The following is a 27,550-nucleotide window of genomic DNA, read 5'->3' as shown; positions in this document are numbered from 1 at the left end:
TCACCAAGTTGTTTGAAATAACGTGCTAGTACCCGAATATTGAAGAAGTGTTCTTTGGGATCATGTGAAAATAAACATTTAGTAAAAGAAGACAAGCACACTTTGAGCGAGGCTTTTTATGATCGGGTATGTAGCTGTGCCGCAGTGTTAGTGCACAGTAGTACTGTCACCCTTTTTGTCGTCTGTCAGTCAGCACCATTTCTGTTGTACACCACCTGGTTACCACTGTTCAATGTTACAGGTAAATCGAGTATAATCTCACGGCTGTTCGGTTCGGTGGACACGGACGAGGTGAAGGAGCTGAAGGTGAGCCTGCTGGACCAGCGGCTGCAGGAGGGCCAGAGCAGCGTGCGACACGCGCGTGAGGAGCTCCTGTGAGTGCTGTGGAAAAAAATATTGCTTTCCAGTCTCTGCTGTTGTGGGTCACTAAAATTTAGGTATCGGGCAGATTGACGAGTGGCGGAACTCACATCTGTAGATCACAATTGCCACTAATGGTGACATTGTATATTCTCAAATTTTATGAAGGTTAGACTCCTTGCTCAAATTATTTAGTGTTAACCTGTGGGCATGTATACACATCCTGGTATGCCATTCCCCTTGTGTTGTGGCTGTGTGTACATATGCCACTTGGGTTTTCCTATAGTGCAATGGACATCTTAATGTGTCCCAAGATCCTGATCTCTCACGGTATCTCGGCAATTAAAAAAAATTGTTCACGTGAGATGACAGTTGTTATGACCAAGATTCTCGATGGGTGCATCGTGCGCCACTGTCCTTTGGATATAAAACCTAATAAATTGAGAGCAAATGAGGTACCATTCTGCTCTCAATTTTAAATAAAAATTCAGTATCTTATCTACATTTCATCTACTGCAACATATGAGTTAAAATCAATAGAACACAGTTTACGCTGTATGATTGTACATTTATAAACTCTTTAAAATTTCGTGCAGTATTTTACTTAATTTGAAGCAGTGCAGTAAGTATGATGGATAATGAAAAGAGATTCAAATCTTTATCAGCGAAAGATATTGGACTGTAAGATGTGCAATAATAAAATTTTTACACCTGATAGTTTTTGAAAAATCGGATGATGAGTATTTCAAATCAGCCAGAATGCAGGCTCCCAGTACAGCCATAACAAACATCACCCTCAGCACAAAATGCAGAGAGCACGTCTGCAGCAGCAAAGGGATGAATGAGAGGAAAACTTGAAAGAGGAACTGTTTTAGAATTTAGTTTTCCTATCCCTTGGATTTTTTTCCAGAATGGTGAAGGATGCCTGTAAGTTTGTTTAAATCCATTACTAGAGAAATAAGATTATTAGTTCTCTAAAAATTTATCATGTGGTTGCAAAACTTTATAGTAGATTTTCAAAGTGTTATGCTCATATAAGGCTGTTATAAGGGTGCACCAGCTGGTAAGATTTTATTTTAAATACAGTAAAAGCTGACCTGTCTGTAGTGATTTGTATAGCCTCAATTCTTAATACACTTGGCATTATTGGAAATATAAATTGTCACTGAAAATTAATTAATTTTGAAAATTATCACAATTTATTCTGTCTCTCATATATATTGGTTACTGTTTTCAGTAATGCGTGCAAGAATTATTTAACCATGCTTCAAGCCACTTTGCAGAGCATATTGACACTAATGTTATTAATCTCTGCTGTTATGTTGATATTTAGTTCAGCCAGTGTGACCTGCTTGCATAGGTCCTTTAAGATGGTCCCAAATAAATAAATTTGAACAACTTGGATGCCATCACTTTTAGAGATGATTCAAACACCAGATGACTTATCCACAGGCATGAAACCAAATGTTGTCAGTGAAGAAAATGCAGTTGAGTTCTGTGATTCCAGATGTTAAATGAATGACAGAAACTGTAAACAGTAAACTAGATACTTTTCTCTGTCCCGCTCTTTCAATTTTTGCACATTAAGAATAATACATACACAAAATTTTAACTTCTCCTTTGGTTTCCGAGCAGTACTGTTCAAAACCTGAGACAGGACTGATAGTCTCATCAAGCTTTTTGAAGGCGAACACAGCATCACTTCTGTCACCTCAGCCAGTTTAGCGTCCACCCAAAATGCCCTGTCCTCCAGTTCTCTTCTTGTTGGCAACTGATCATCATCCCCATAAACGGGTGACTAATCCCGTTGCTGAATTGTTTGGCGTTGTGACATCTAGTTGGTTCCCACAAAATGCACCTACAACATGCACATATAAATGACTGGCAAAATACAGTTCAAAAATGAAAACTAGTTGCTCTTGGAAAAACAACATGTGTACTAAGCATTGAATTTCCAATACTATAGCTGTTGCATAAGCTGTACCTGTTACATTGGAATCTTTGTTTACGGGCAAACAACGGAAAATTCAGGATGGAATGTACAAATAAGCTTTTGGTCAACCAGGCCTTTGTCACACACACACACACACACACACACACACACACACACACACACACACACACACACAAATGAGTCACCCTGTGGCAGCCGAACCCGGTGTGGGTGTGGGTGTGGGCGTGAGCGGTTGAACAAATGCAGCTCCTGTGTACAGGCACATTTATTTTCACGATCATGACTTTTTGATCACACTGTATATATGAAATGTTTTCAGTCTCACCCTTGATGCAAACACTCGTAATGCAGTGCTAACCCATACAGTTGTTCTGTACTGTAATAATCCCCCCACTTGCGCTAGCTGTGCAGCAGTTCAGAAAATTGCCGGCGAAAGGAAAAGTTCATCACTTCAGCTTAGAGTGAGTGTTATCAGTCTGTTACAGGAAAGTTTAATGGCCTTTGCAGTTTCGTTTGTTTTGAGGATGTGGGTGACATGCCCTGAAGGACATCCCACTGTTTTCTGTCCCCGTGGCTGGTTACACGGTGTCCATATATAATTTTTTTAAACAAACAATCCTTTCTGTTAAAACAAGCCTTAAACTTCTCACACCATTATGAATTATGATAGTGCTACTCACCACATAGAGGAGGTGGTGGTGGGCAGCAAATGGGCACATTTGTAAGTCCGTCCTGGATTTTCCTTGGTTTGATTTCCTCACAACATGATAGATTTATTAAATGTCAGTGCTATTGTCAGATCCTAATATATAGATGCCCTTCAGAAAATACTGTTATCATCTGTAGTTGATCTGCATTGTGTAACCCAGCTCATCACGTGCAAGTTTTTAAATTGGATGGCACTTGTCCCTAACCTTTCCCACATCATTTATATAGAAGAGTCTTCATGTTAGATTATATCCCTGCTTCTCAGGTTGCTGTTGGAGTTCATCCACCGGCTTCATCAGTCTCATCCTGCCTTGTTACTGGACTGCTTCTAATGTCCTTGAAACCTCCCTGTAGACTAAAACTGTGGCCTGGGCGAGGTCTCTAACCAGAAGCGTTGCCTATTGAAGGCAGTACACTTACCAACTGAGCTGTCACAGAAAAACTCATTATCTGACCTCACAGCTTCAGTTCTGTCATGTGCTCTTCTTTCCAAACTTAATAGAAGCTCTCCTGCATATCGTGCTGGACCAGCACCCGTGAGATAAAGCGTATTGCAGTGAAGTGCGATCTTAAGCTTTCCCAACAAATCGGTTGTTTGTGTTGCCGTCATGGCTCCTGCCACATGCATTCTTTTATGAAACACAGTATGTTGACAGCGTACCTTGCCGTCATCTTCAGGTAACACTTGTAGAATGAGCATCTGTGCTACATCACATCTCCTTTGCACTCTCAGCACTCCCCACCCCTTCCTGCACTTTGTAGCTGCAGGCATTGTCGGGTGGGGTGGTGAGGGAACACATTCACAAAATGATGGATACAAACTATGGTTCCTCAGTACTTCTGCCCTTCTTTTGGGCACAGATGTCACTCTCAGCTGAGGTTCAACTTCAGCTGGCCGGGTGCTGGGTTTCGCAATTTTCTGAGAGTGAAGCCACTGTGTCTGTTGATCGGGTCATCAGCCACTCATATTTTGACAGCCTCCTTTAAAAACTCAATCCCAAGATGTTGAGGTCTGTCTTTAGCACTTTTGTTTGTTCAGACTCTACTGAGTCCCCTGTAGCCATGCGGTGTCCCACAACCACAGATTTTGTCAGTTGCCCCAGTTTGGTGTGTCTCATGTACTCCTGGCACCTTTCTTTGTCTGTGTATGCAGTCTGCCCTATGTATGCTGGACCGCATTTTCACGGAATACAAGACACCTAATTTACAGAGGCTGTTGAAATAATACTGGGTGGTGGCCTGATCAGTCGATAATGGCTTCACTCTCACTGAAGTTTGGGATCCAGCACTTAGTCAACTAGCCACTAGTGACTTGGACGCCCGACAGGAATGGCAGAAACTCGGAGGGACCAGAGTTCGCACCCAGAATTTGGCAGTCACGTCTGCCAACCACTGCATGCATTGCAGCATGTGTCCAGATAGTGAGGTAAGGGAGGGGAATGATAAGAATATAAATACGGTGTGACATAGCGAAAGACAGTCATTGTACAGGTATGACCTGAAGATGACAGCAAGGTGCACTGTTGAAATATTCTTTTGTAAACTACAGAACCTGACCGGAGACCCGAGAGAAATAGAAATATATTGGAGAGAAATTACTTAACAATATCCTGGAGGTTGTTTCTCCGATGAGGTTGAGAGATGTGCCTGGATACATTAATGGGTAATGGCAAGGCAAGGTTGGGATTCAGATCCCATTGTGGCACACAGTTGTAACATCAGGAAATTTTGAAACAAAACCAAGTTCCCCTCACAGCAAAAGTCTCATTCCTCTTGTACATCGTGATGTGAGAGATACGATGTATCTCCATTTCTTTCCATCCTGTAGTGCCTTTTTTTATTCCATCCTCTACTGTCTTTGTTGGCAGTCCTCATCCTCATCTTCTCCTCTTATCGTCCTCATTATCCTTGGCACCTTTCAGCATTTGCTGTACGTGTCTGTACCATTTTAGTTGTTTCTTTTGGATAATCTTTTGTAGGAACTTTGCCTTTAAATTTCTATGAAGGTATGTGTATAGACACTGACTCTTCTAGTTGTTTTCAGCAGCATTTCATGTCTGCTGTTTTTTTGTGTTCGCTCCAACATTATCCATTATTCATAGCCATAGATCAACGAGACTGTCAATTTAGGATAGCAACAGAAAAAAGTCTATAAACTGTAGGAAATTGTTTCCTGAAGAAATAATGTAAGTGGGTATGCTTTACTTGGATAAACTTAAGTGCACAGATTAAAAATTTAATTTCTGTAACTCTAAATTTTTGTTAAGTATGAGGGTCACTCCAAAAGAAATGCACACTATTTTTGTAAAAATACAGTTTTCATTCTGCATGTGTGAAAGTTTTACAGTGTGTAGATACATCCTTGCTGCTTGTTTCAAACTTAATTCAACCTGTTCCTGTGAGTGTCGCCATCACAGCGTGTCTTCAAGATGGCTGCTACTCTTGACGTTCATCAGAAGCAACATGCTGTCATAGAATTCCTGTGCTGTGGAATCGAGACAGTGGGAAACATCCACAAGAAGTTGAAAAAGGTGTATGGAGATGCTGCTGTCGATCGTAGTACAGTTAGTCGGTGGGCAAGCAGGTTACGTGATGAAAGTGGGCACGACAATATTGAGGATTGTCCTCGCAGCGGCAGGCCTCGTACTGCACACACTCAAGACAGTGTGCAGAGAGTTAACGAACTGGTAACTGCTGACAGGCGCATCACACTGAACGAACTGTCACGCTACGTTGGGATAGAGGAAGGAAGTGCTTGCAGAATACTGAATGTGTTGGCATTAAAAAAGGTTTGTGCCAGGTGGGTTCCCAGGATGTGGCTCACAAAGACACAAGAAAAACGGTATGCAGCGAACTTTTGGAACAGTACGAGAATGGTGGGGATGAATTTCTTGGAAGAATTGTGACAGGTGATGAAACATGGCTCCATCATTTTTCACCAGAGACGAAGGGGCAATCAGTGGAGTGGCACCATGCAAATTCACCCAAGAAAAAAAAAATTCAAAACCACACCTTCCGCTGGAAAAGTTACGGCTACGGTGTTTTTAGGTTCCGAAGGACTCTTGCTTGTGGACATCATGCCAAGTGGAACCACCATAAATTCTGATGCATATGTGACGACACTGAAGATACTTCAAGCTCGTCTGAGTCGTGTTCAACCACATCAGCAAAAGCAGGATGTTTTGCTGTTGTACGACAATGCGCGGCCATGTTTCAGTCAAATAACCATGGAAGTGATCACAAAACTCGGATGGACAACACTAAACACTCGCCTTACAGTCCTGACCTGGCTCCATGTGACTATCATCTCTTTAGGAAACTGAAAAACTCTCTTCGTGGAACAAGGTTTGAAGATGTTAACTCCCTTGTGCACACTGCCAAACAGTGGCTCCAACAGGTTGGACCAGAATTTTACGGTGCGGGTATACGGGCGCTGGTTCCAAGATGGCGTAAGGCAGTTGAGAGGGATGGAAATTGTCGAGAAATGAGAATATTGTTCCTAAAGGATATATCTACACACTGTAAAACTTTCAAACATGTAGAATAAAAGATGGATTTAAAAAGAAAATAGTGTGCATTTCTTTTGGAGTGACCCTTGTACAAGGTACAGAAATAAATTTCCACTGCACTCACCATATAAGAAGAACCACTATTATATTAACAATTTTTGTATTAGTTGCAAAATGAACTGTAAATTATTATTCTGTATGAAACCTCAAATCATCTGATTCAAATTCTCACCTCGTTTACTTAAAGTTTCCTTCTTAAAATTATAAACATAACTGTTCAATTGTACTTGTTTAATAAACAACGTATCTGAAAAGTATGTAGCCTAAATTGTTTTGGGTTGTGTAATTGGGCCATGAGCTTTCTGAAACTCACTGTTCGAGCTCTCTTTGCATTTGTTACAGGGACTTTTCAGCAAATGCACTGAAAGACGTTGAGAGATTCCAACAGCAGAAGGTGGCAGACCTCCGGGAGACGCTCGCTGGATACGTCATGCTGCAGATCAATGTCTGCCGAAAGGTGAGTGGTCATTTTCTGTTTCACTTATCCTCAGTGGAGGTGTTTGTTGTTTAAACTTGCTACTAGTTTTGACAGTTGTTGATTTTACTTAGGGGACAGAAAAAATTTCAAACCCAGGATGGGGAATAAAACAGTTTGGAAATTGTATCTGAAACCATTTGCAAAAGTTACCCCTTTCAAGTAAGGGCAATGTGCATACAAACTAAAGATGAAATGAATATCTGACAACTATCCAGTGTAATTGTACTATCCGATCAGATACCGAATAATAGATGGATACTGGATTTTCAATAAATTATGAACATTTCACAAAATAACTTTATTTAATTCACATGTTACATACACTAAACATGAATAAAACCACTGTCTTCAAATCAAAACACCACGTATTATTTAATTTATTAAAAATAAATTAGCACACATACTAGACTAGAGGTAAATTATGTTGAATGAACACCAGTTTCTCTCCTTTGACATAATGAAAATTTCCAGTTTTCTTGTAAACGAGCAGCTTCAGAGAGAAGTTTTTCACTACATATGCTGTTGGAAGGTGCTGAAAAAGAAATTTTGGCAAACTTCACCAAATTTATGTACTGTGGTGCAGTGGCTAATGATGAAGTTGTATAAAGGTCAAGATTTCAGTCGATTCAAACTGTATTCAAATGTATCTTGCAATCATGTTTGATTCATGAGCATCACACTAACAATTATTGTTACAATATTATCAAAAGGATAGTTGCTACTCAGCGTATAATGGAGATGCTGAGTCGCAGATACCAAGAACAAAAAGACTGTCAGAAAGTGGCTGTCACATCTGCAGTGACGAGCAGTCCCTCTCAAAATATACCAAGGATCTCACTGAGCACTTCACAGATTGTAATTACTAGAGACCGGATTATATGCATCATAAAAACCTTAAAATATGGCTTAAACATGCTTAAAAAGGGATGAAAAGTGTCAAAATATGTAAGATCAAATAATAAAAAACATGGTAGTTACTGCATTCTTTGTCTTAAAGTCGAACCTGTGCATATCAGTTATGAGGAAGAGTGCCGGCCAAGCAAAAAATTGGTACATTTAGAACAGTGAGTACTGTGCTTGAGGTTAGGAGAGGGGTCTTTCTGGGACTATTTTCTAAAAATTTGCAAAATGGGGATGCATACCGTGTTTCAAGAATTGTTCCTTCTTTGCTATTGTTTTCAGTAACAAGTGGATGCAATGAGAGTGAGTTGCAGCCAAACGATAGATACGTACAGGGCCAACTTTGAGATATATTGCACGCAGAGGGGCACACTCAAAAATTCCATAATATTTTATTTAAAAAACATACAATCAATTTTTTTGAAGGGCATTAACTGTTAATTAATACTGTTGGACCAAAGCATTATTTACTATTTATTTCTCATTTTTGTACTACTGCAAATATATACGACCAAGTACTGTTCCAAATGTTTGGTAGTGAGATTGTGTCTTCAGTCACCCAAAACATTTTTAAAGGTAGAAAAGGACCATTCTATAAAAATTTATGTAATTGGGCAGTATTTGAATATGGGTGCTATGTTGGCCCATATTTTTTCTGGTAAAAGTTCACCTGTCCTAGTAGTAAAACTGTCAATTTGGCCCAAGGGTTCAAAGCCTGGGTTATTGTTTAAAATGTTTTCAAACTTTTCTTTACGTTTTCTTGGGAATACCTCTGGCAATGAGGAGTTCACTAGAATAATTTCAGAATCATTCAGAGCTTCCTTGCACTGGCAAACCGCAAAGACTGCACTATCGAAGTCATTTACTACCCCTCTAATGGCCTCGAAATGTTCATTGTAAAACAATACAGCTTAGACCCACATACCCCAACACATTACCACTGATTTGGGAGGTAAAGCCACACTGGTAGTCTTTCTTTGTAGATCTTGATATGAGCAGGAGCCTTTAGAAACACTTCCTTTGTGGGTGAAATAAGTTTATTTACATTCACAATCGTGAACATACTTCTTCAGCAAGGTGCTGTACTTCATGAACAAAGCACGTCACATGAATCAAATTGGGGTCAAGTACTTGAAGGGCTTTTCCTGCTTTGATTTTATAGGGAGCATCATCTGAAATAAACACAAACACCCTTTCATCTGCAGAAGATTCTGGAAATATTTTTCTAATACTCTCATTCACAAATGTGGTGATAGTAGAATGATTTATTTTTTCAAGTTCTTTGCACTCCATCTTCAGGCCACAAGTGGCCCATCGGGACCATCCAACCGCCGTGTTATCCTCAGTTGAGGATGCGGATAGGAGGGGCGTGTGGTCAGCGCACCTCTCTCCCGGTCATTGTGATGGTTTTCTTTGACCGGAGCCGCTACTATTCGCTCGAGTAGCTCCTCAATTGACATCACGAGGCTGAGTGCACCCCGAAAAATGGCAACAGCGCATGTTGGCTGGATGGTCACCCATCCAAGTGCCGGCCACGCCCGACAGCGCTTAACTTCGGTGATCTCACGGGAACCGGTGTATCCACTGTGGCAAGGCCGTTGCCTTTTCAAGTTCTTTGGAGGGCACTAAATAGGAAGAAGGAGGCTCTTCTTTTAAAGCACCAACAATGAAATTTGCAATGTAACAGCCACCAAGTGTCTTCAGTTTCGTCAACTGAAAGCCGGATAATGCTGTCCTTGAGTTCATTGTGTATTTCTTCCAGAACGTTTACATAAATTGTCGGTATTTAATTTTTACGCAGTGTTGATTCATCTGGTATATTTTGATTTAAGCAATATTTGTGCAGGAAGCCTTTGAGGATAGTGTTTGTAAGTCTATGAAAAGGAATATTGCTTGCAATGAATGCTTCACATAGATCCATGTTAAACTGACTTTTTTTGATTACCTTTGGACAAATCCCTGCTACTGCAACTTGCTGTTGTCGGAAGCTGTTGTTATGGTCTTTTCTTCTGCATTCCTGTGATATGAAGACTCATCTTGACATGCTGGTCTGTTTGAAACTTTTTTTGCACGAGTAATTTTTCTCGCAAACTTGACAATGCAAAACAATTCCATCATATGTAAATGTTCCAGGATGGTCAGCTATCCACAAAATGAACTTTCTTTTTTTGGGCGACATGGCACACAACACGTTACACACTACAAATTGTAAACAAATTCAACTGTGTACAAGTAAATAGAAAGCTGAACTGAAACTATGGATGTACGACTAAAAGCTTGCATAGCTTAATTTAAGTGTTTCCGAGGTGTACAGCAGAGGCGATTAACACGGGGTGCGGGCGCGGGAGCATTGACTCGGCTGTCTGTTCCTGTTCCTTTTCTGTAATGATTTTGTTAGGCAGTGGCCCAGTGGTGACCGCCCGTCTACATTTTTAAATTTTATAAATATAGGGCGAAAATATTCATTGTCACTAATTTTTAATTAAAATATGCATTAACTGGTGAAAAAGGAGCTAAATATGCAAATGCATATGAAAGATACAAATGCATATAGTCCAGTCTCTAGTAATTACTGTCCAAACCTTTTACAGAAATCTCTCTCCCATGCCTTATCTCTCAAGTCACCCACTACCTCCCAAAGTCGTACCATCCAGCCACAGAGCAGCATTCCTCTCATGACTCAGTACCACCAGCACCAGAGCAACTGAACCACAATATTCACAAGGGTTCCGACTACCTCTCTTTGTGCCCTGAAGTGAGAAATGTCCTGCCCAGTATCCTTCCCAACCCTCCCACAGTGGTATTCCACTTCCTGCCAAACCTACACGATATCCTCGTCCATCCCTACACAACCTCTGCTCCCAACCCCTTGCCTAATGGCTCATACCCCTGTAATAGACCTAGATGCGAGACTTATTCTGTACATTCTCCCACCACAATCTTCTCCAATCTGGTCATTAGCATCTCCTCTCCCATCAACAGCAGGACTATGTGTGAAACCAGTCGGGTGTTGCACAAACTATGTTGCATTCTATGTGGGCTGTCGGTGGCCATCCGTGCAGACAGCTAGCTGTGGCTGAGAAACAGCTGGACCACCCAGTTGCTGACCATGCCACCCAACACAAAGTTCTGTATTTCAGTGACTATTTCGTAGCCTGTGCCATATGGATTCTTCCCACCAACACCAGCTTCCCTGAAGTGCACAAGTGAGAACTCTTCCTGCACTATAGCCTACATTCTTGTAACCCTCTTGGCCTCGAGAGGGAAGAGAGGAGAGAAATAGGGAATGGGAAAGGACTGTGCCGGTGCATTGGCAGGATAGGTGTATGTACTACTGGAGTGGGGCCAGGGATAGGTATAGAGGTATACGGAGGACCAGGATTAGCAGAGATGGAGGCCAGGGGGTATTAAGAGACTGCCTACCGACACAATTCAGAAAAGTGGGTGTTGATGGGCAGAATCCAAATGGGCAGCATGCTAGACAACTGTGGGGTCCATCTGCATCTTGGTCACAGTTTAGTGGTTGTCATTTATGCTTATGGACAGCTTGTTAGTGCTTGTGCCTACGTATGAGGATGAATCAAATATAAATCAAATTGTATTTTAAAAAATTGTTTATTGAAAAAAAAGTGAATATAATTTATTTTTCTATGTAGTTTCCTACTTTAGAGATAAATTTCTCCCTGTGAGAAGAGAAGATTTTTTATTTCAGAATTGGTAGAATGAAGCTGCTTGTGTCAAGAGTCAATTGTACATGAACCCTTCCATGCCCTCATCATCTTCAAATTGTAGCCCTCAAAGTGCCCCAAACAGATGAAAATCACAGGGTGATAGGTCCGGACTGTGGGGAGGAAGAACAAGTTAGGTCCAGAGCAGTTCTTAAAGTTTCGAGACCATTAGAAGAGCAGTATGGGGAGGAGGATAGCCTCTCAAATTGGTCAGTCTCATCTTTTGTGGTGATATGCAGTCCTCAGGTCATTCAACAGCTCACAGAAGTGAGAATTGACTGTGCATCACTGGTGCAAAGAATCTGTGAGCAAAATGTCTTTGTGGTCAAAGAAATGTATGAAAGAACCTTGTCAGCTGATAGTTGAGTTTTAGATTTCATTGGGGGCCTCTCACTTTTCATCCGCCCACTCCATACTGTCTTATTTCAACTCGAAAGTGTAGCAGTGGACACATGTCTTGTCACAGGTGATCACTGAAAAAATGTATCATCTTTTGCAGACTTTGCAGTAACCCTCTGACAGACCTTACCTTCTGCAATTTCAGACACTCACACTTCAACAGCCTTCAAGAATGTCTCAAACCGAATATTTTTGGTCCATAATAATGCTGCTGTGAGGACATTGTGTCCAATTTTTCCACTCATTCTCACAAGGCACACACAAGAGTTCTTGATAGTGTGTGGTCCCCGGACTGTCATCAATCTCTGAAAAATTCCTTTGGTTGAGAATGTGTAATGGCCAACTAACCCCACTTCCTGTTGGTCTCACTGCTTCCCTCAAGCATAATAGAAGCACAGGCCCCCATGCAACTAGCCTCAGAAACAAAATCCCTGTTCGTATTTGATTTGCCTTCACAGAATGCCGCACAGTGGTTGATTCTAAGCTGATTTATCACAAGTGACCCTGCATTTGGGTAGGAAGTGGGTATGACAGAACTGGAGTTGGTGGTAGTGGGTATGGGTCAAGCCTAGCAGCTAGGTCGTGCATGTGGATATGAGGCCACGGGGCAAGGGGCTCAGGGCAGTAGTGGAATATGGATGGGTAAGGTGGTGTTTAGGTGGCAGAAAAGTACTCTGAGAATGGTAGGGAGAATGTTTCCAATTTCGTGGCACGCCAAGAGATAGTTGTAACCCTGGTCGAGAATGTGATTGTTGCTGCAGTCCTGGGTGGTACTGAGTAACAAGCAGGGTGCTGCTTTGTGGCCAGACAAGGACATACATCAGGGATGGTTGGTGACTGAAGGGACAAGGCACGGGAGATTTGTTTCTGGATGAGGTGGGGGACAGTAATTTTTGCCCATGAATGCTTCAGCAAGACCATTTACGTATTTGGAAAGGAAGTTCTCATTACTGCAGATGCAATGGTCACGAGTGACTGAGTTGTATGAAAGGGACTTCCTGGCGTGGAATGGGTGGCAACTGTAAAAATGGAGGTATTGTTGGTGGTGGTTGGTAGGTTTGATGTGGACAGAGGTGATGTAACTGTCCTTGAGGTGGTAAACATCTAGGAATGGGGCTAATTGGGATGAGGAGGGCCAGGTGAAGCAAATGCGGGAGAAGGCATTGAGGTTCTGGAGGAATGTGGATAGGGTGTTATTGCCCTCGGTTCAGGTCAGGCTTTGTGAATTCTGGGTTGGTAGTAAGGATTAATCTAGACTAATAGGCTGGTGTAGAATGGTGCCCTGGAGGTGGCCATTGCTGTACCACAGATTTGCTTGTAAGCAATACCTGCAAAGAAGGTGGCGACCTGATTGTGGGTAGATTGAATAAGTAGTGAGGAAATACTGAATACTGTATTTTGTAAAAGAGAAATATTCGCCATAACTTGATTGAAAATAGGGATTGGATGGTCAGACATGTGCGGCGGCATCAAGTAATCATCAGTTTGGTAGTGGAGGAAAGTGTAAAAATTGTGTGTTTTTGTGTGTGTGTGTGTGTGTGTGTGTGTGTGTGTGTGTGGGACGGGGGGGGGGGGGGGGGGGGCAGGGCTCAAATACAGTATGGATATTCAAATGATTGTGAGTTACAGTAGTTATATGTAGATGAGGACTATAGATTAGCTTGCAGAGCTGCATTAAACCAGTCTTTGGTCTGAAGGCCGCAACACATTGCTTTGTGTATAGTTCTTCTATCACGTCTCTCTCCACTTTTGTCCAGTCATTGTATGTGCTGTCTGTTATTTTTCTTTCAGTTGCCCTTCTAGTTTATCTTGGCAAGGCTGTTATCTTCCTCATTCCTTCCTAAGCCAGTTATACTGTTGAAGTTATCCTTTACTACATTAATCGCCCTTACTTTGGCATTTTTGTCAATCACTTCTAAATATCCCACATTTCATTAATCTCATCCATTTCTTTATCAGAATCTGAGTTTTAAGTCAAGCTTACAATTTTAATCACCAGTTTATTCTGAAGGTCTACACTTTCTTCTCCAAAATTTATTCAGTTATTGACATTACACTGGTGCGGTTTTCTAATTTTGTTCTACAAATAATAACTACAGCTCTCTGCATCCTTCCACTGTACTCTATTCATCATAAGAACAAACCTGATGTAAACTAACACATGCATAGCAATTATTCAGCAGTCATAGCACACATTTACCTGTGTTGTTATATTGGAAGTAGACCCTAATTATGTATTAGATATTTTGTGTTAGACTATCACTAATGAAGCTTTAAGACATTCTGAAGCATTAAGACAGCAATGGCTGTGCTGATCCGTATGCTAAATGCTTCCGCCATGCATTTCTTACTTCAAATCTTCGTGTACAGTCACTTTCTCAGAACAATTCTGTGCACAGTGTTCTGGCGAGTTCTGATTGGTACATGTCGTCTTGGTTTGTAAATGCTGTCTCAAATTCTAGGTCTCAATGCTTTTCCAAAGTTATCAGAAAAACATCCACAGCAACTGGTAAAAGGACTTGCAGCAGTGACATCTGAGTTTACCAATGTTTCTGTGAAAAGTGTCATGTGTGCACGTAAAGAAAGACACAATACAGTTAACCTGCCAACTCCAGGAAAGACAAGAAAATGTAAGGTTATTACTGTGTCTGACTATACACATTTGAAGCTCAGTGTGAAATAAGTCTAAGAGGTAATATTAAACAAGGAAGGATCTGCAGTGTAACGTTTACATCAGGATTATTTTTACGGTCCGAAGACTGTAGTATCTATTATGTATTTATACACGATAATGGCAACTAATAAAAATAACAGTTGCAACAATTGGCTGGAAATGATAATTTTCTTAACTTACACCCGAACAACTGTGAAATTAAATTCTCCACTTTTCAGCTACTGATGCCATCTGAGAATGTTGTTAGTGTTTTAATTTTCTTTATTTGGTTTTAGGGCCTTCAGACTTGGACCCACATTAGGGATTGTCTGGAAGCGATCCCATAAGTAATTAGCCTTTTGAATATTCAAAAAGGCGTCATTGCCCTTCAGAAATATTCTGCTATTTCTTGGAGCTTGTCATTCGTGCTATGAAAAAAAATTGCATTCCATTAGTTTAGACATCTTGTCATATGTTCATTTCACAGATTTCTGGATATTTTGGGAATGAATGTACTCCAAATTATGTTGCGAAACTTTTATATATATTATATCTGAAAACTACTGCATTGGATGGAGATAGTCTTTGTAGACAATAAATTAGCAAATTGATGTATTTTTTTGATCTGATTTATTAATTTTTCCTGAAATTTGTGTAAAGGAAACATTGTTTGTACTGACTAGATGATGTCTAAGAACTTGTATATTTGTCATTTAAATACTGCTAAAAGACAATCTTCACTGAATTGTAAGTAAATTATAGGGTAGTGATTGTGTAAAACTATTAAGGATCACTTATTCCTGTGTGCTAAAAGCAAACTTGAAATGTAGTAGTGTTTGGAAAACTATTTGTTGCTTTGACTGTAATATTAACTTGTATTTATTGTAATTATTTTGGTATGTAGCCTTTTGGTTACATACATTATTTATTAAATCACATTTATGTGATACTGATGTACTGATCCTGATGAGTCTCTGTAGGTTTTTTAAAGAAACAGTGGAATTAATAATGAAATTCTTTGTGTAAAGGCTTGTGGAAAATTCCTTGGTATGTTTATTTCCTTTGTGTAATAATGTAACAAAGGAAACTCTGACATGTCTTGAGATTAACTTTGTCTTTGATTTGAGATTAATTGGAATAGTTGTAAGCGGTATCTCTCTCTCTCTCTCTCTCTCTCTCTATCTATCTATCTATCTATCTATCTATCTATCTATCTATCTCCCCCCCCCCCCCCTCCCAATCTACCCAACCATAAAATATTCCTGGACTGTTTGTTCACCTTTTTGCCAGCTCAGAATGCTTTACACTGTAATAGGCAAAAGTCTAAAGACTGCTGGCAAGCAGTGTATGAGTTTCTATTTGCAGGAACTTCAGAAAATAAATATTTGAATGATGAAGTGTTCCTAGTGCTAGTGCTGAATTTTCTGTTTCAAAATATTGTGTGAACTTTTTTGAAGTTGTAGATCATGTGCAATTTTTAAGGGTTCTTACTTCTACACCCCAGTTTTGAAATATGTTTTTACTCTGGATTGAGGTAAAACCCAATGGCCACTTCTTAGTTCAGATTTCCAGCACCAGTAACATATTCCCTCCCATCTCCCCTTCCTCCCTGTTCTTTCTCTACCTTCACCTCAGCTGTTCATTTGTACAGTGGAAGTAATTCACTCTGCTCTCTGCAGAACTCGGACAGGGCTAAAAATATGTAAACAAATGGTATACATTACACTTGGTCAGTAGTGGTACTTTGTGGCAGGGTAAGAGATTCTATATGGAGATTGTAGAAGTGTAAATTATGAGACAAGGTACTGGCAGAAGTAAAGCTGTGGGGACGGGGCGTGAGCCATGCTTGGGTAGCTCAGTTGGTAGAACACTTGCCCGCGAAAGGCAAAGGTCCCAATTTCGAGTCTCGGGCTGGCACACAGTTTCAATCTGCCGGGAAGTTCAAAGTGTAAAGTAGTTGGTGCTGGTTTCATACTCGCTGTTTATGTGAATTCAGTGCAGCTCAGTTATTGCACTTTGCACTTTCTTTTAAAACGCTAGTTAGATAACTTTAAAGAGAATAGTTATATGATATGAAGTGGACTTGGAAAGGACAATGTTTAGAAAATAAACAGGTGTGCAATAATTCATTGGGACCTTCCTGTAGATCATACAATGTTTTGGTATGCTATTTACATTTTGATGAGGTGCTTTAGCAGGAATAGTGCCAACCTTAGGAGATAGCTTACCTTCTCCTGTTGATTGGCTTGAGATCATAAGTTATCATGCTAGATTTTGTGTTACCCCATATTGTGTGTATGAGTTTTACTCTACATTACTACTTTACGTGATTTACATATGCGTTGTGAGAGTCACGCATATTTCCTAAAGTCTGAGCTTTAAAAAAAATGTCTCATTTAAGTGTGGATGATTTAGTTGCGTAATGACTGGTGTAAAACTGCTGTATCTTGGAAGAGTGTATGTGTGTGTGTGTGTGTGTGTGTGTGTGTGTGTGTGTGTGTGTGTGTGTGTGTGTGAAAATATATAGTTGTACATATAATTTACTGCTTTTCAGAACTTTCTGTAACTGTTGTTCTCCAGTTTGATTGTAAGTGTAAATAGACATCAAATAGTGTAATTTTCTGGAGGACTTTTTGTTTTCTCGCTTTATTAGTTTAATGTTTAGTTTAAATATCATCCTTTTTAGAGGGTTGTTGACACATTTTCATTTATCATTATTAGTGTAGTGTTTTCATGTTATTAGAGACACTCAAAATTGTGAAATTTTTGTTGTCCATTTATTATGAAAAAGTTAAGGAAGAGTAAACAAATGCTTAAATCATTATAGTATGTCATTCAAAGCTGTATGTCTGGTGCTTCATTAAGATACGATACAGTGAGATCAGATTATATTTAGAATTACATTACAACCTTCAGCTGTTGGACATGTCCGAAAGAACACACTCCATATCCATATAAGATTATATTTAATTGAAATATGAGTTTTTTTTTTCTTATCAGTCACACCAAGCATTATTGCAAAGAAAGGGGGGGAGGGGTTAAGAGTTTGCAATTTCCACTTGTTAAAGCCTTAGTTATGGACCAAGGATGTCACACAAAACAGACATGTGAGGCATTGAAATTTGGAACTTCGTAATCATTTCCTGTAACTGTAGCAACAGTGAATGCAAACAGTCACAGCACTCACTGCTCTGAAAATCATTACCATCTGATAGTTGGAACAACACTAGCACCCCTAATGGTGAGAAAGCAAATGGAAGATTACTATTTGTTTTTAATTATTTTTCTACTCAATTAATGAAATAATTGTTATATTTTTTCACTCCAAGCATTAGTAAATTATCGAGAGATGTGAATGATTGTGAAATAAATGTATAAACATCTGGATCTCACTGATTCACTGCCATAAGCTAAAACTTACTCATGAAGGAATACTTCTGAATATGTATATCATTGTAGCTTATACCACTGAAATCAAGAAAATAACAACATACATTTCATCCATGAGAGGCATATTATTTTGCTATAGGTTCTTGTTATGATAGGCACTTTCCTTGACAAGTAATGCTTTTCAATGTAGTCTAATGACTTGCACTTGCTTACATTTAACTGAACTTACCAGAGCACAAATATTTGTAAATGTAACTACTTTTGTCTCAAAAGTGAAATTGTTTGAGATTCTGGCTAATTGTGACTCAGATGTAGCAATAGTAGCGGAATTGGTTTCTTCTGTGTTAGGAAAGGGTTTGATTGTTTTTGACATTTTATCATTACATATCTGTAGTTTTCCTTTTAACTATAGTTGTGGTTGTTTATATGGTATGTTAAATAATGTAGGTATTGCATTCCATAAGTTTCCTGCATTGCACATTCACTAATTTGACTGGATGTGCAGTGAACAAAAGTTCGTGTTGAGTATGTATATCATGCCCTCCTGCGAAAGGTCAGATCTTTTGTTTACTAGTATTTTTTTTTTTTTTTTTTAAGGAAGACATTCTTCAAGGTTACAAGAGAATTATAAATAAACACACTGTTTCATACTTTCCAAGGTCCTGAGGAAGCTCAAGAAAGATAAATGTGGTGTCATATTTAGTTATTGTCAATATTTATGGCACTGCATAACATTGTAAAAACTATGTTACAAATCGTTATAAATGATACTATTTGCATTCATCTGTTATTGTATTCATAAAGTGTAGCTTGCTGGATACTTAGTGACGCTGTCACACAGTTGAACAAAAATGAGTAGAAGTGTCGTGACTGTGTGTGCTAGACTGTGCTGTAGCTATAGAATACACTCCATTTTTGTTTTTAGATTTCTGTCTTGTGTCCTTTGACATCTTATCCCACCAAATCTATAACCACCTTCCTTTCACTGGCAACATTAAAGGTGGTGCAGAGGTTATGGCAGAACCATTAGGCAATGATATAACAATCCAAATTTAGGTTTTTCTTGGTTTGCTTAAATACAGATGAATTAGGTGGTGTTTTCTTTCAAAAGTACAGTCAGTTACTTTCCCCATGTTGTGTTTGGGATAATGCTTAGTTTCTAGTGATCTCTTTGTCAGTGGGCTTTTAAACCACTCTTACTATTTTTTAAACTGCATCAAAAGGAAATTTTGCTCAAGAAAACTATAAAATTGAGACAGAGTAATGGCCAGTACTTAGCTTTGTGAAGCAGTCTTAGCACTGCATATGGACACACGCCAAAGTGCATGAAACTCTCCTGACTTTTAGAGCTATTTGGAAACAGGCAAGGGTTGGGACCTTTTTCCTCCCTGAGGTAGTAACAGGTTTGAGAGCTAGGATACTTTCTTGTACTTTTGTGCACATCTACTGACAGTAGCAAACAATTACTATTTATTTTGATTTGCATAGTCATTAATTTGATTTACCTCACTTCTTCCTGGTAATTCTCTCTCTCTCACTCTCACTCTCACTCTCACTCTCACTCTCTCTCTCTCTCTCTCTCTCTCTCTCTCTCTCTCTCTCTCTCTCTCTCTCTTTCTCTTCCCCCCCCCCCCCCCCCCAAATCCTCCACTCTCACCTCACCCCTCACCTCAGTGAAGGGTCTTAGTTTTTGGGGATTATGTTTCACAGCTTCTATAAATTGTAGAAATGACATATTGTAAAGTATCTACTGTGGATGACATGGATACAGGAAAACACACAGGTGTAAAGGACGGTAAAAAATTGTAGCAAAATACAAGCAATACTTAATTTTTTTTTATTTTTTTTTTATTTTTTTATTTTTTTTTTTTGCCAGTCAATCAGATTTGCATGTATATATCATAAGACAATTACATAATTATCCAAAGAGTAAACTGGTACAAAAATATGTACATGATATAAACAACATTGTAACACATATAGTAGACAAAATTGAAAATAGTGTTACTATTCTACATAAAGAATAAACAGATAGGTACAGGAATCTCAGGGAAGAGATAGGAATTTTACTACATTGTGCTGAAAATACAAATTTCATTTTGAATGAGTAACTAGAATTTGAAAGCAGTATATTTGAAAAATTTCGTGTATTTTAGTACAAAGATAATGCTAATCATGATAGCAATTCTTTGCCATTTTATTTTGTCTAATCCTTGGATTGCCATTCCATGCATTTACCTCTGCATGAGCAAATATTATTTATGAACATATTTTTAAAACTGCACCTTGCGAAATATACAGGTAACTTTTGCTGTTGCCAATTTTTAAGGCTTGTTTGTATTTTGCTCAATTTTTTGAACATTGTGTTCACTTGATTTTCTTGTACCCATGGTCTGTGTATAGCAGGTACCGGGTAATGGTCTCTTACCAAAATTGGTTATGCAGTAAAGACTAAGCTGTTCAGCAATTTAACATCTTACGTGTACAGCATCTCATTTCTGCAAGTCACTATTGTTGCTCGTCGCTGTCATATTACCAACACCCCGCGTCAGTGGTAAGGCTCTGTTTCATTTAGAGTAAGGTTATTCTGATTGTGAGAAGAGTAATGTAATTGTTTATTAAAAACAAGTGCAGTGAAACACATACAGTTGATAAATTATTTCATTTGCTATTAAATGATGTTTTATTTATGTTTTATGAGAAATTAGAAAGTATTGGAAGATGAGAGAAAAGGTACAAGTAGATGTGCATTGTAGAACCCTGAACCCAAAAAATTCTAAAGATAGAGCATGGGAATAGAAACTGAAAGTATGTTGTTTATAATGTACAACTGTAACCTCGTGAGTACAACTGATTCAGTTTTATATATCGCTCCCAATATGTTTTAAATGCTTAAAGATATCGAAACGAGATTGTTGAGAAGTGGTTCTGCATTAAAGGGTGACAATTGGCAATGTCATATTTTTATTTATTGATGAGCTGAAGTAATTATTTTAAAATGGAATGCCAGCTTTTACTTGTAATATTAAGCAAAACAAAAGTGAAGCTCTGCATTCTTACATGATGGGCCAATTGGGATTTGACTGACTGCCATGTTGTCCACTGGCAATGGCGTCATGAAACACGATACGGAGGAATGTGGGGTCGGCACACCACTCTCTGAGCCACTGTTGGCTTTCTCTGTCTCTGAGCTGCTACTACTCAAGTAGTTTCTCAGCTGGCATCACAAGGCTGAGTTAATCCTGTTCCAATCCTCCCACCCGGGGAATATCCACAGCAGCACCAGGAATCGAACCCGGGCATTCTGCATAGAAGCCACGCACACTGGCTGCTGAGCTTCATAGGCAGATTTTAATATTATAAAGTTTACTCCTATAGATAATATTGATCTGGTGTTTGTTCGCCTAGCATTTACTTTGTGCAAAAGGCATTGGAGGCCTGGACAATGTGAAACAGTTGTTCCTGCTTTTCTACACGAAGATCAGACATAAGAACAGAACATGCGATGTTAAAACCTTTGGCCTATACATTTTTTTTTTTAATTTGCAGAAAGTCCTAAGACTACTACCATTGAGAATTATATATGATTTCCTTTAAAAAAAAAAAACTTCAATTTCAATGTACATGTGAACCATTCATCAAAATATGTACGTCTTTTTTAGACGTTGGATTTCATGAAAACCGATTTGTAAAAAACTGAAATGAGCAAGAAATATTGGAGCTTTTGTGTTTCTAAGTGTGTGTTTCTGCCTCACATTTGTTTGCTCTGAAACATGGACAATATTTGGTCCCAAAACTCATCATTCATCCATGAGGTGGTGTTTTTGTGCACTATGTTTGTAACATTTATCATTATTCACATGGAAACTTAATACATTTTATTGTTAATAATAAGTAGTGAAAATATTTGCTGTTATGCTGAAAACAATTTTCTTGAAAGAGTACTTGTGTGTAGTAAGGAAACTGACAAAAGCTTAGACACTATTCATGTGTTTCATATCTTGCCAGTTTCTTTACAACACACAATTACTCCTTTAAGAAATATGTAGTTTGAAGCAGCTGTTCTTTATTGTTGTATGAAATACATAGTTGGTTTTTGCATAAATTCACAGGTATTTCATTTTGTTACATATGTATTTGAAATGCTGCACTAAATTTTGTCAATTCTGTATAAGTGTTCATCGGAAGTCGCTTTATGAAATAGTTTGTACGTGTTTCTGTAAATTATAAAGCCTTTGAAATTTGTAACACTGGCAGTATGTGCTTATTTTCTTGCAGCTTTGGTGAAGTCCAAACTGTTGTTGTAAGACATTTGCATATGTTAAACACTTTTATCTCATTGTGATGGTGTAAATGTATTTCATTGAACTTTGAAGAAATATTTGTGTGAGCCATGTAAAAAATGCTACTGTGGTGCTGCTTTTAATAAAGCACTTTGGGATGTCGAGAATCTGCTCTCGAGTACTGGAATTTACTTTCCCAGATTTTTTCCTGCAAAAATCATTTTTGCACATTTCTATATGCTGGAGAACATTGCGATTCCCCGCTGGATAGCAGAACGTGGCGACAGTTCGCAACAGTTGCTGTGTTGCGGAGATCGGGGTCCTTATGTCTGCCCATGTACACTGTTTCACATTCAATAGTTTTATATTGTTTACTTTGTCAGTATTGTCTATACTGGTACCTGAATTGTAGATTAGTTTGAACTTTGTTATAAAAACCTGTTATACATGCTATGTTAATGGTATTGTTTTGAGCTGAAAAAATAAAAGCTGGCTTTTTGGTCTTTAGCTACATTGATCATAATCCTAATCATTACAATGTGGAAAATGTCATTTGCTCAACATTTATTTGTTGGGCTGAAAATATTACATGCATGGGCCCATGTGGAAATTTTTCCAAGAGGCGACAAGATTTGAATCTTGGGAGTTTTGATGTAACGGACTGATAATGGTTTGCCTCAAGACCTAAATTTGGTGAAAAGTACACACAACTTATCGTACCTCAAGAGTTTGATAGTTATGTGCATAGTATTTTTAAAGTAGATTTCTCTGGTATCCAAAAGGTATGCATATTTTGATCGTATATGCAAAGTATATCTCTTCGTGTAATTAATGTGACTGTGGATGCCACTTCTTAGATTCAGTGATCTGCAATTACAGCCTCATATAATTAAATGCAGTGTATCTACCTTGTTATGAAACGAAGCTAGAAAATATGACAAAAATAATTTACTCATACTCACAATAAGTTGAAAATGAAAACTAAACATCTGAAATAGGGGAAAAAAATTAGAATAGTTGGAAAATTAACAAAACTGCCTTCTTAACAGTCCTTGAAGTGGAGAAACAAAGAATAAACTTTTTGAAAAGCTTATTAAACTCTGTTGCCATCTCTAACACTTTGTTTGCTTATAAAACTTCACATTAATGGATTTATTCCATTACTTTTACGATTTAAATTTTGTAGTGTCAGCTGCTTAGAAATAAAGCTGATAATGTTTTTTAAAAGGTACAGTATTAGCTTCTGTAGAGTCTGGTGAAGTCCTGTTACTGCCACAACCAATCAAAAACTCTTAGTGCCATTTGGTGTGTGAGGCAAATTGTGAGAGACACTGCTTCGTAGATTTCCTCCCAAATGTATGTTGGCAGAACTGTGTAATTTATAGGCCCTCCTACACCCGTACTGGGTCATTCCAGCACTTCCTCTATAATGCTATTCAGTGCCCTGTAGCAATCTGACTACCTTCTAAAGCTCCCCACTGTGACCACTGAACTGGATAACACACTCTCACCAGCTTCTCCCTCTCTTCTGTAAACAACACAGGAATATAGTCTAAAGTCAGACAGGAAAGACCCACGAGAACTCTATACTTCATTTTCCAATTGTGGCAAAACTTAGTTTATTCTTCTTCTAATAACCCTTTGCAATCCTGCTTCATCTGTTACACAACTCCTGTAGCAAACCAGTTGCTGCACACGGTTATGTGGCTTCTTACTCAACAGTCTGTATGCTCGCTAAAATTGACATCTACCTAGAAAACTGGCAACGGGTCATGACATTTCCAATGCACAAGAAAATGAATATACAAAAACCCACTTCACTGGCCCCCAGCTTACAATTTCACAAGCTTGCCCATGACTCCACGACATTATTTTCATGTGCTGACATTTCGGCCAGTCGGTCTCCAGAGCAGAAAGTATTCACTGCAACTGTCCCATTCCTGCTAATGTTCGGAGTACATCTGTAAAGTGCTGCTGCCTGATGACACATTCAGACGTTTGTTTTCCAAAGGGTACTAGGAATCACCAGCCATTGAGTACGCAAAATGCTGTTGAAGACCACCCTGTCATGCCAGACCATCACACGTTAGCCAGATTAGTGGAACCCAGCCCATTACCTTCAGGCTGGAGAATAATCTCAGCCCTGTGGACATTGGAAAGCTGGCACTGCCACCCACAATAGCATTCATAACTTGGCGACAGTCACACAGTCCATAAATGACCCATTATGAGCTAATATAGAATTAGATGAATGTGGAAAATCTCCCAAATATTGATGATGATTAATGAGACCCACACAGGTGTATTGACATACATTTATTCTGGGAGTATACACCCCAGGAAAAAGCATGAATTTTTTCATCCATGAAGAATGTGGGAAAACCTGTGAATGTTTTAGAATTCCGGGAATTTTGGATTGTTTTAATTTTGAGTATTGTAATTATGACTGGAAAGGAGTGATACTTGAACAGAGAATTTTACTTCAGCTCACTACTGCAGAATAATACTGCAGCAATAAAACATAAACAAAAGAATAACACCAAACTAAAACTTTACTTGCAAAGAAAATGCACCATTTACAATAAAGCAGAGTGCACACACAAGTGTCTGCTGACAGCAAAATGTGTCAAAGCCATTAGGATGAAGTTTATGCAGTACTTCGGAACAACAAACTGCATTTGATGAGTGTGATGTCACAACTGTTTACTTTCCTAACAGGTTGCAGGAAAATACTTTCTTTTATGGAATATGAATGACATTACAGGTGAGAATGATGAATTACTTGACTCTTGGAACACTTGATTCATATTCAAAACTGAACACTTTGAGGACCAGCCACTTCGAAAAATTTCTGGCCCAGTAGACGAGCCATTTATGCCATTTTTTAAAATTTTATTGGTGCATCTGTTGTTGTTGTTGTGGTCTTCAGTCCTGAGACTGGTTTGATGCAGCTCTCTATGCTACTCTATCCTGTGCAAGCTTCTTCATCTCCCAGTACCTACTGCAACCTACATCCTTCTGGATCTGCTTAGTGTATTCATCTCTTGATCTCCCTCTACGATTTTTACCCTCCACGCTGCCCTCCAATGCTAAATTTGTGATCCCTTGATGCCTCAAAACATGTCCTACCAACCGATCCCTCTTCTAGTCAAGTTGTGCCACAAACTTCTCTTCTCCCCAATCCTATTCAATACCTCCTCATTAGTTACGTGATCTACCCACCTTATCTTCAGCATTCTTCTGTAGCTCCACATTTCGAAAGCTTCTATTCTCTTCTTGTCCAAACTGGTTATCGTCCATGTTTCACTTCCATACATGGCTACACTCCATACAAATACTTTCAGAAAAGACTTCCTGACATTTAAATTTATACTCGATGTTAACAAATTTCTCTTCTTCAGAAACGATTTCCTTGCCATTGCCAGTCTAAATTTTATATCCTCTCTACTTCGAACATCATCAGTTATTTTACTCCCTAAATAGCAAAACTCCTTTACTACTTTAAGTGTCTCATTTCCTAATCTAATCCCCTCAGCATCACCTGATTTAATTTGACTACATTCCATTATCCTCGTCTTGCTTTTGTTGATGTTCATCTTATATCCTCCTTTCAAGACACTGTCCATTCCATTCAACAGCTCTTCCAAGTCCTTTGCTGTCTCTGACAGAATTACAATGTCATCAGCGAACCTCAAAGTTTTTACTACTTCTCCATGAATTTTAATACCTACTCCGAATTTTTCTTTTGTTTCCTTTACTGCTTGCTCAATATACAGATTGAATAACATCGGGGAGAGGCTACAACCCTGTCTCACTCCTTTCCCAACCACTGCTTCCCTTTCATGCCCCTCGACTCTTATAACTGCCATCTGGTTTCTGTACAAATTGTAAATAGCCCTTTGCTCCCTGTATTTTACCCCTGCCACCTTCAGAATTTGAAAGAGAGTATTCCAGTTAACGTTGTCAAAAGCTTTCTCTAAGTCTACAAATGCTAGAAACATAGGTTTGCCTTTTCTTAATCTTTCTTCTAAGATAAGTCGTAAGGTTAGTATTGCCTCACGTGTTCCAACATTTCTACGGAATCCAAACTGATCTTCCCCGAGGTCCGCTTCTACCAGTTTTTCCATTCGTCTGTAAAGAATTCGCGTTAGTATTTTGCAGCTGTGGCTTATTAAACTGATAGTTCGGTAATTTTCACATCTGTCAACGCCTGCTTTCTTTGGGATTGGAATTATTATATTCTTCTTGAAGTCTGAGGGTATTTCGCCTGTCTCATACATCTTGCTCACCAGATGGTAGAGTTTTGTCATGACTGGCTCTCCCAAGGCCATCAGTAGTTCTAATGGAATGTTGTCTACTCCCGGGGCCTTGTTTCGAGTCAGGTCTTTCAGTGCTCTGTCAAACTCTTCACGCAGTATCTTATCTCCCATTTCATCTGCATCTACATCCTCTTCCATTTCCATAATATTGTCCTCAAGTACATCGCCCTTGTATAAACCCTCTATATACTCCTTCCACCTTTCTGCCTTCCCTTCTTTGCTTAGAACTGGGTTGCCATCTGAGCTCTTGATATTCATACAAGTGGTTCTCTTCTCTCCAAAGGTCTCTTTAATTTTCCTGTAGGCAGTATCTATCTTACCCCTAGTGAGACAAGCCTCTACATCCTTACATTTGTCCTCTAACCATCCCTGCTTAGCCATTTTGCACTTCCTGTCGATCTCATTTTTGAGACGTTTGTATTCCTTTTTGCCTGCTTCATTTACTGCATTTTTATATTTTCTCCTTTCATCAATTAAATTCAATATTTCTTCTGTTACCGAAGGATTTCTACTAGCCCTAGTCTTTTTACCTACTTCATCCTCTGCTGCCTTCACTACTTCATCCCTCAGAGCTACCCATTCTTCTTCTACTGTATTTCTTTCCCCATTCCTGTCAATTGTTCCCTTATGCTCTCCCTGAAACTCTCTACAACCTCTGGTTCTTTCAGTTTATCCAGGTCCCATCTCCTTAAATTTCCACCTTTTTGCAGTTTCTTCAGTTTCAATCTGCAGTTCATAACCAATAGATTGTGGTCAGAATCCACATCTGCCCCTGAAAATGTCTTACAATTTAAAACCTGGTTCCTAAA

The 27,550-nt window shown here is 39.0% G+C and overlaps 1 protein-coding gene and 1 pseudogene across 4 annotated transcripts in view; one reads left to right on the top strand and one right to left on the bottom strand.

Annotated features, from left to right (window-relative positions):
* Positions 1 to 27,550, top strand: part of LOC126215182 (sorting nexin-4-like) — an 80,793-nt gene that overhangs the window by 33,402 nt on the left and 19,841 nt on the right. For 3 of the 4 annotated variants that reach the window (XM_049941850.1, XM_049941851.1, XM_049941849.1), the window contains exons 7-8: positions 242 to 374; positions 6,934 to 7,048. In XM_049941850.1, coding sequence (XP_049797807.1) covers positions 242 to 374; positions 6,934 to 7,048 — 248 coding nt within the window. Of the gene's footprint in view, positions 1 to 241; positions 375 to 6,933; positions 7,049 to 15,045; positions 15,214 to 27,550 lie in introns of those variants that run through there. The other variant, XM_049941848.1, reaches the window with a different exon arrangement.
* On the bottom strand, positions 9,456 to 9,572 carry LOC126215547 (5S ribosomal RNA; annotated as a pseudogene).

The sequence above is a fragment of the Schistocerca nitens genome, chromosome 12 (assembly GCF_023898315.1).
Source record: "Schistocerca nitens isolate TAMUIC-IGC-003100 chromosome 12, iqSchNite1.1, whole genome shotgun sequence".
NCBI classification, from domain to species: Eukaryota; Metazoa; Arthropoda; class Insecta; order Orthoptera; family Acrididae; genus Schistocerca; species Schistocerca nitens.
Note: the sequence above shows the minus strand (reverse complement) of the source record. Positions and strands in the feature narration are given on the sequence as shown.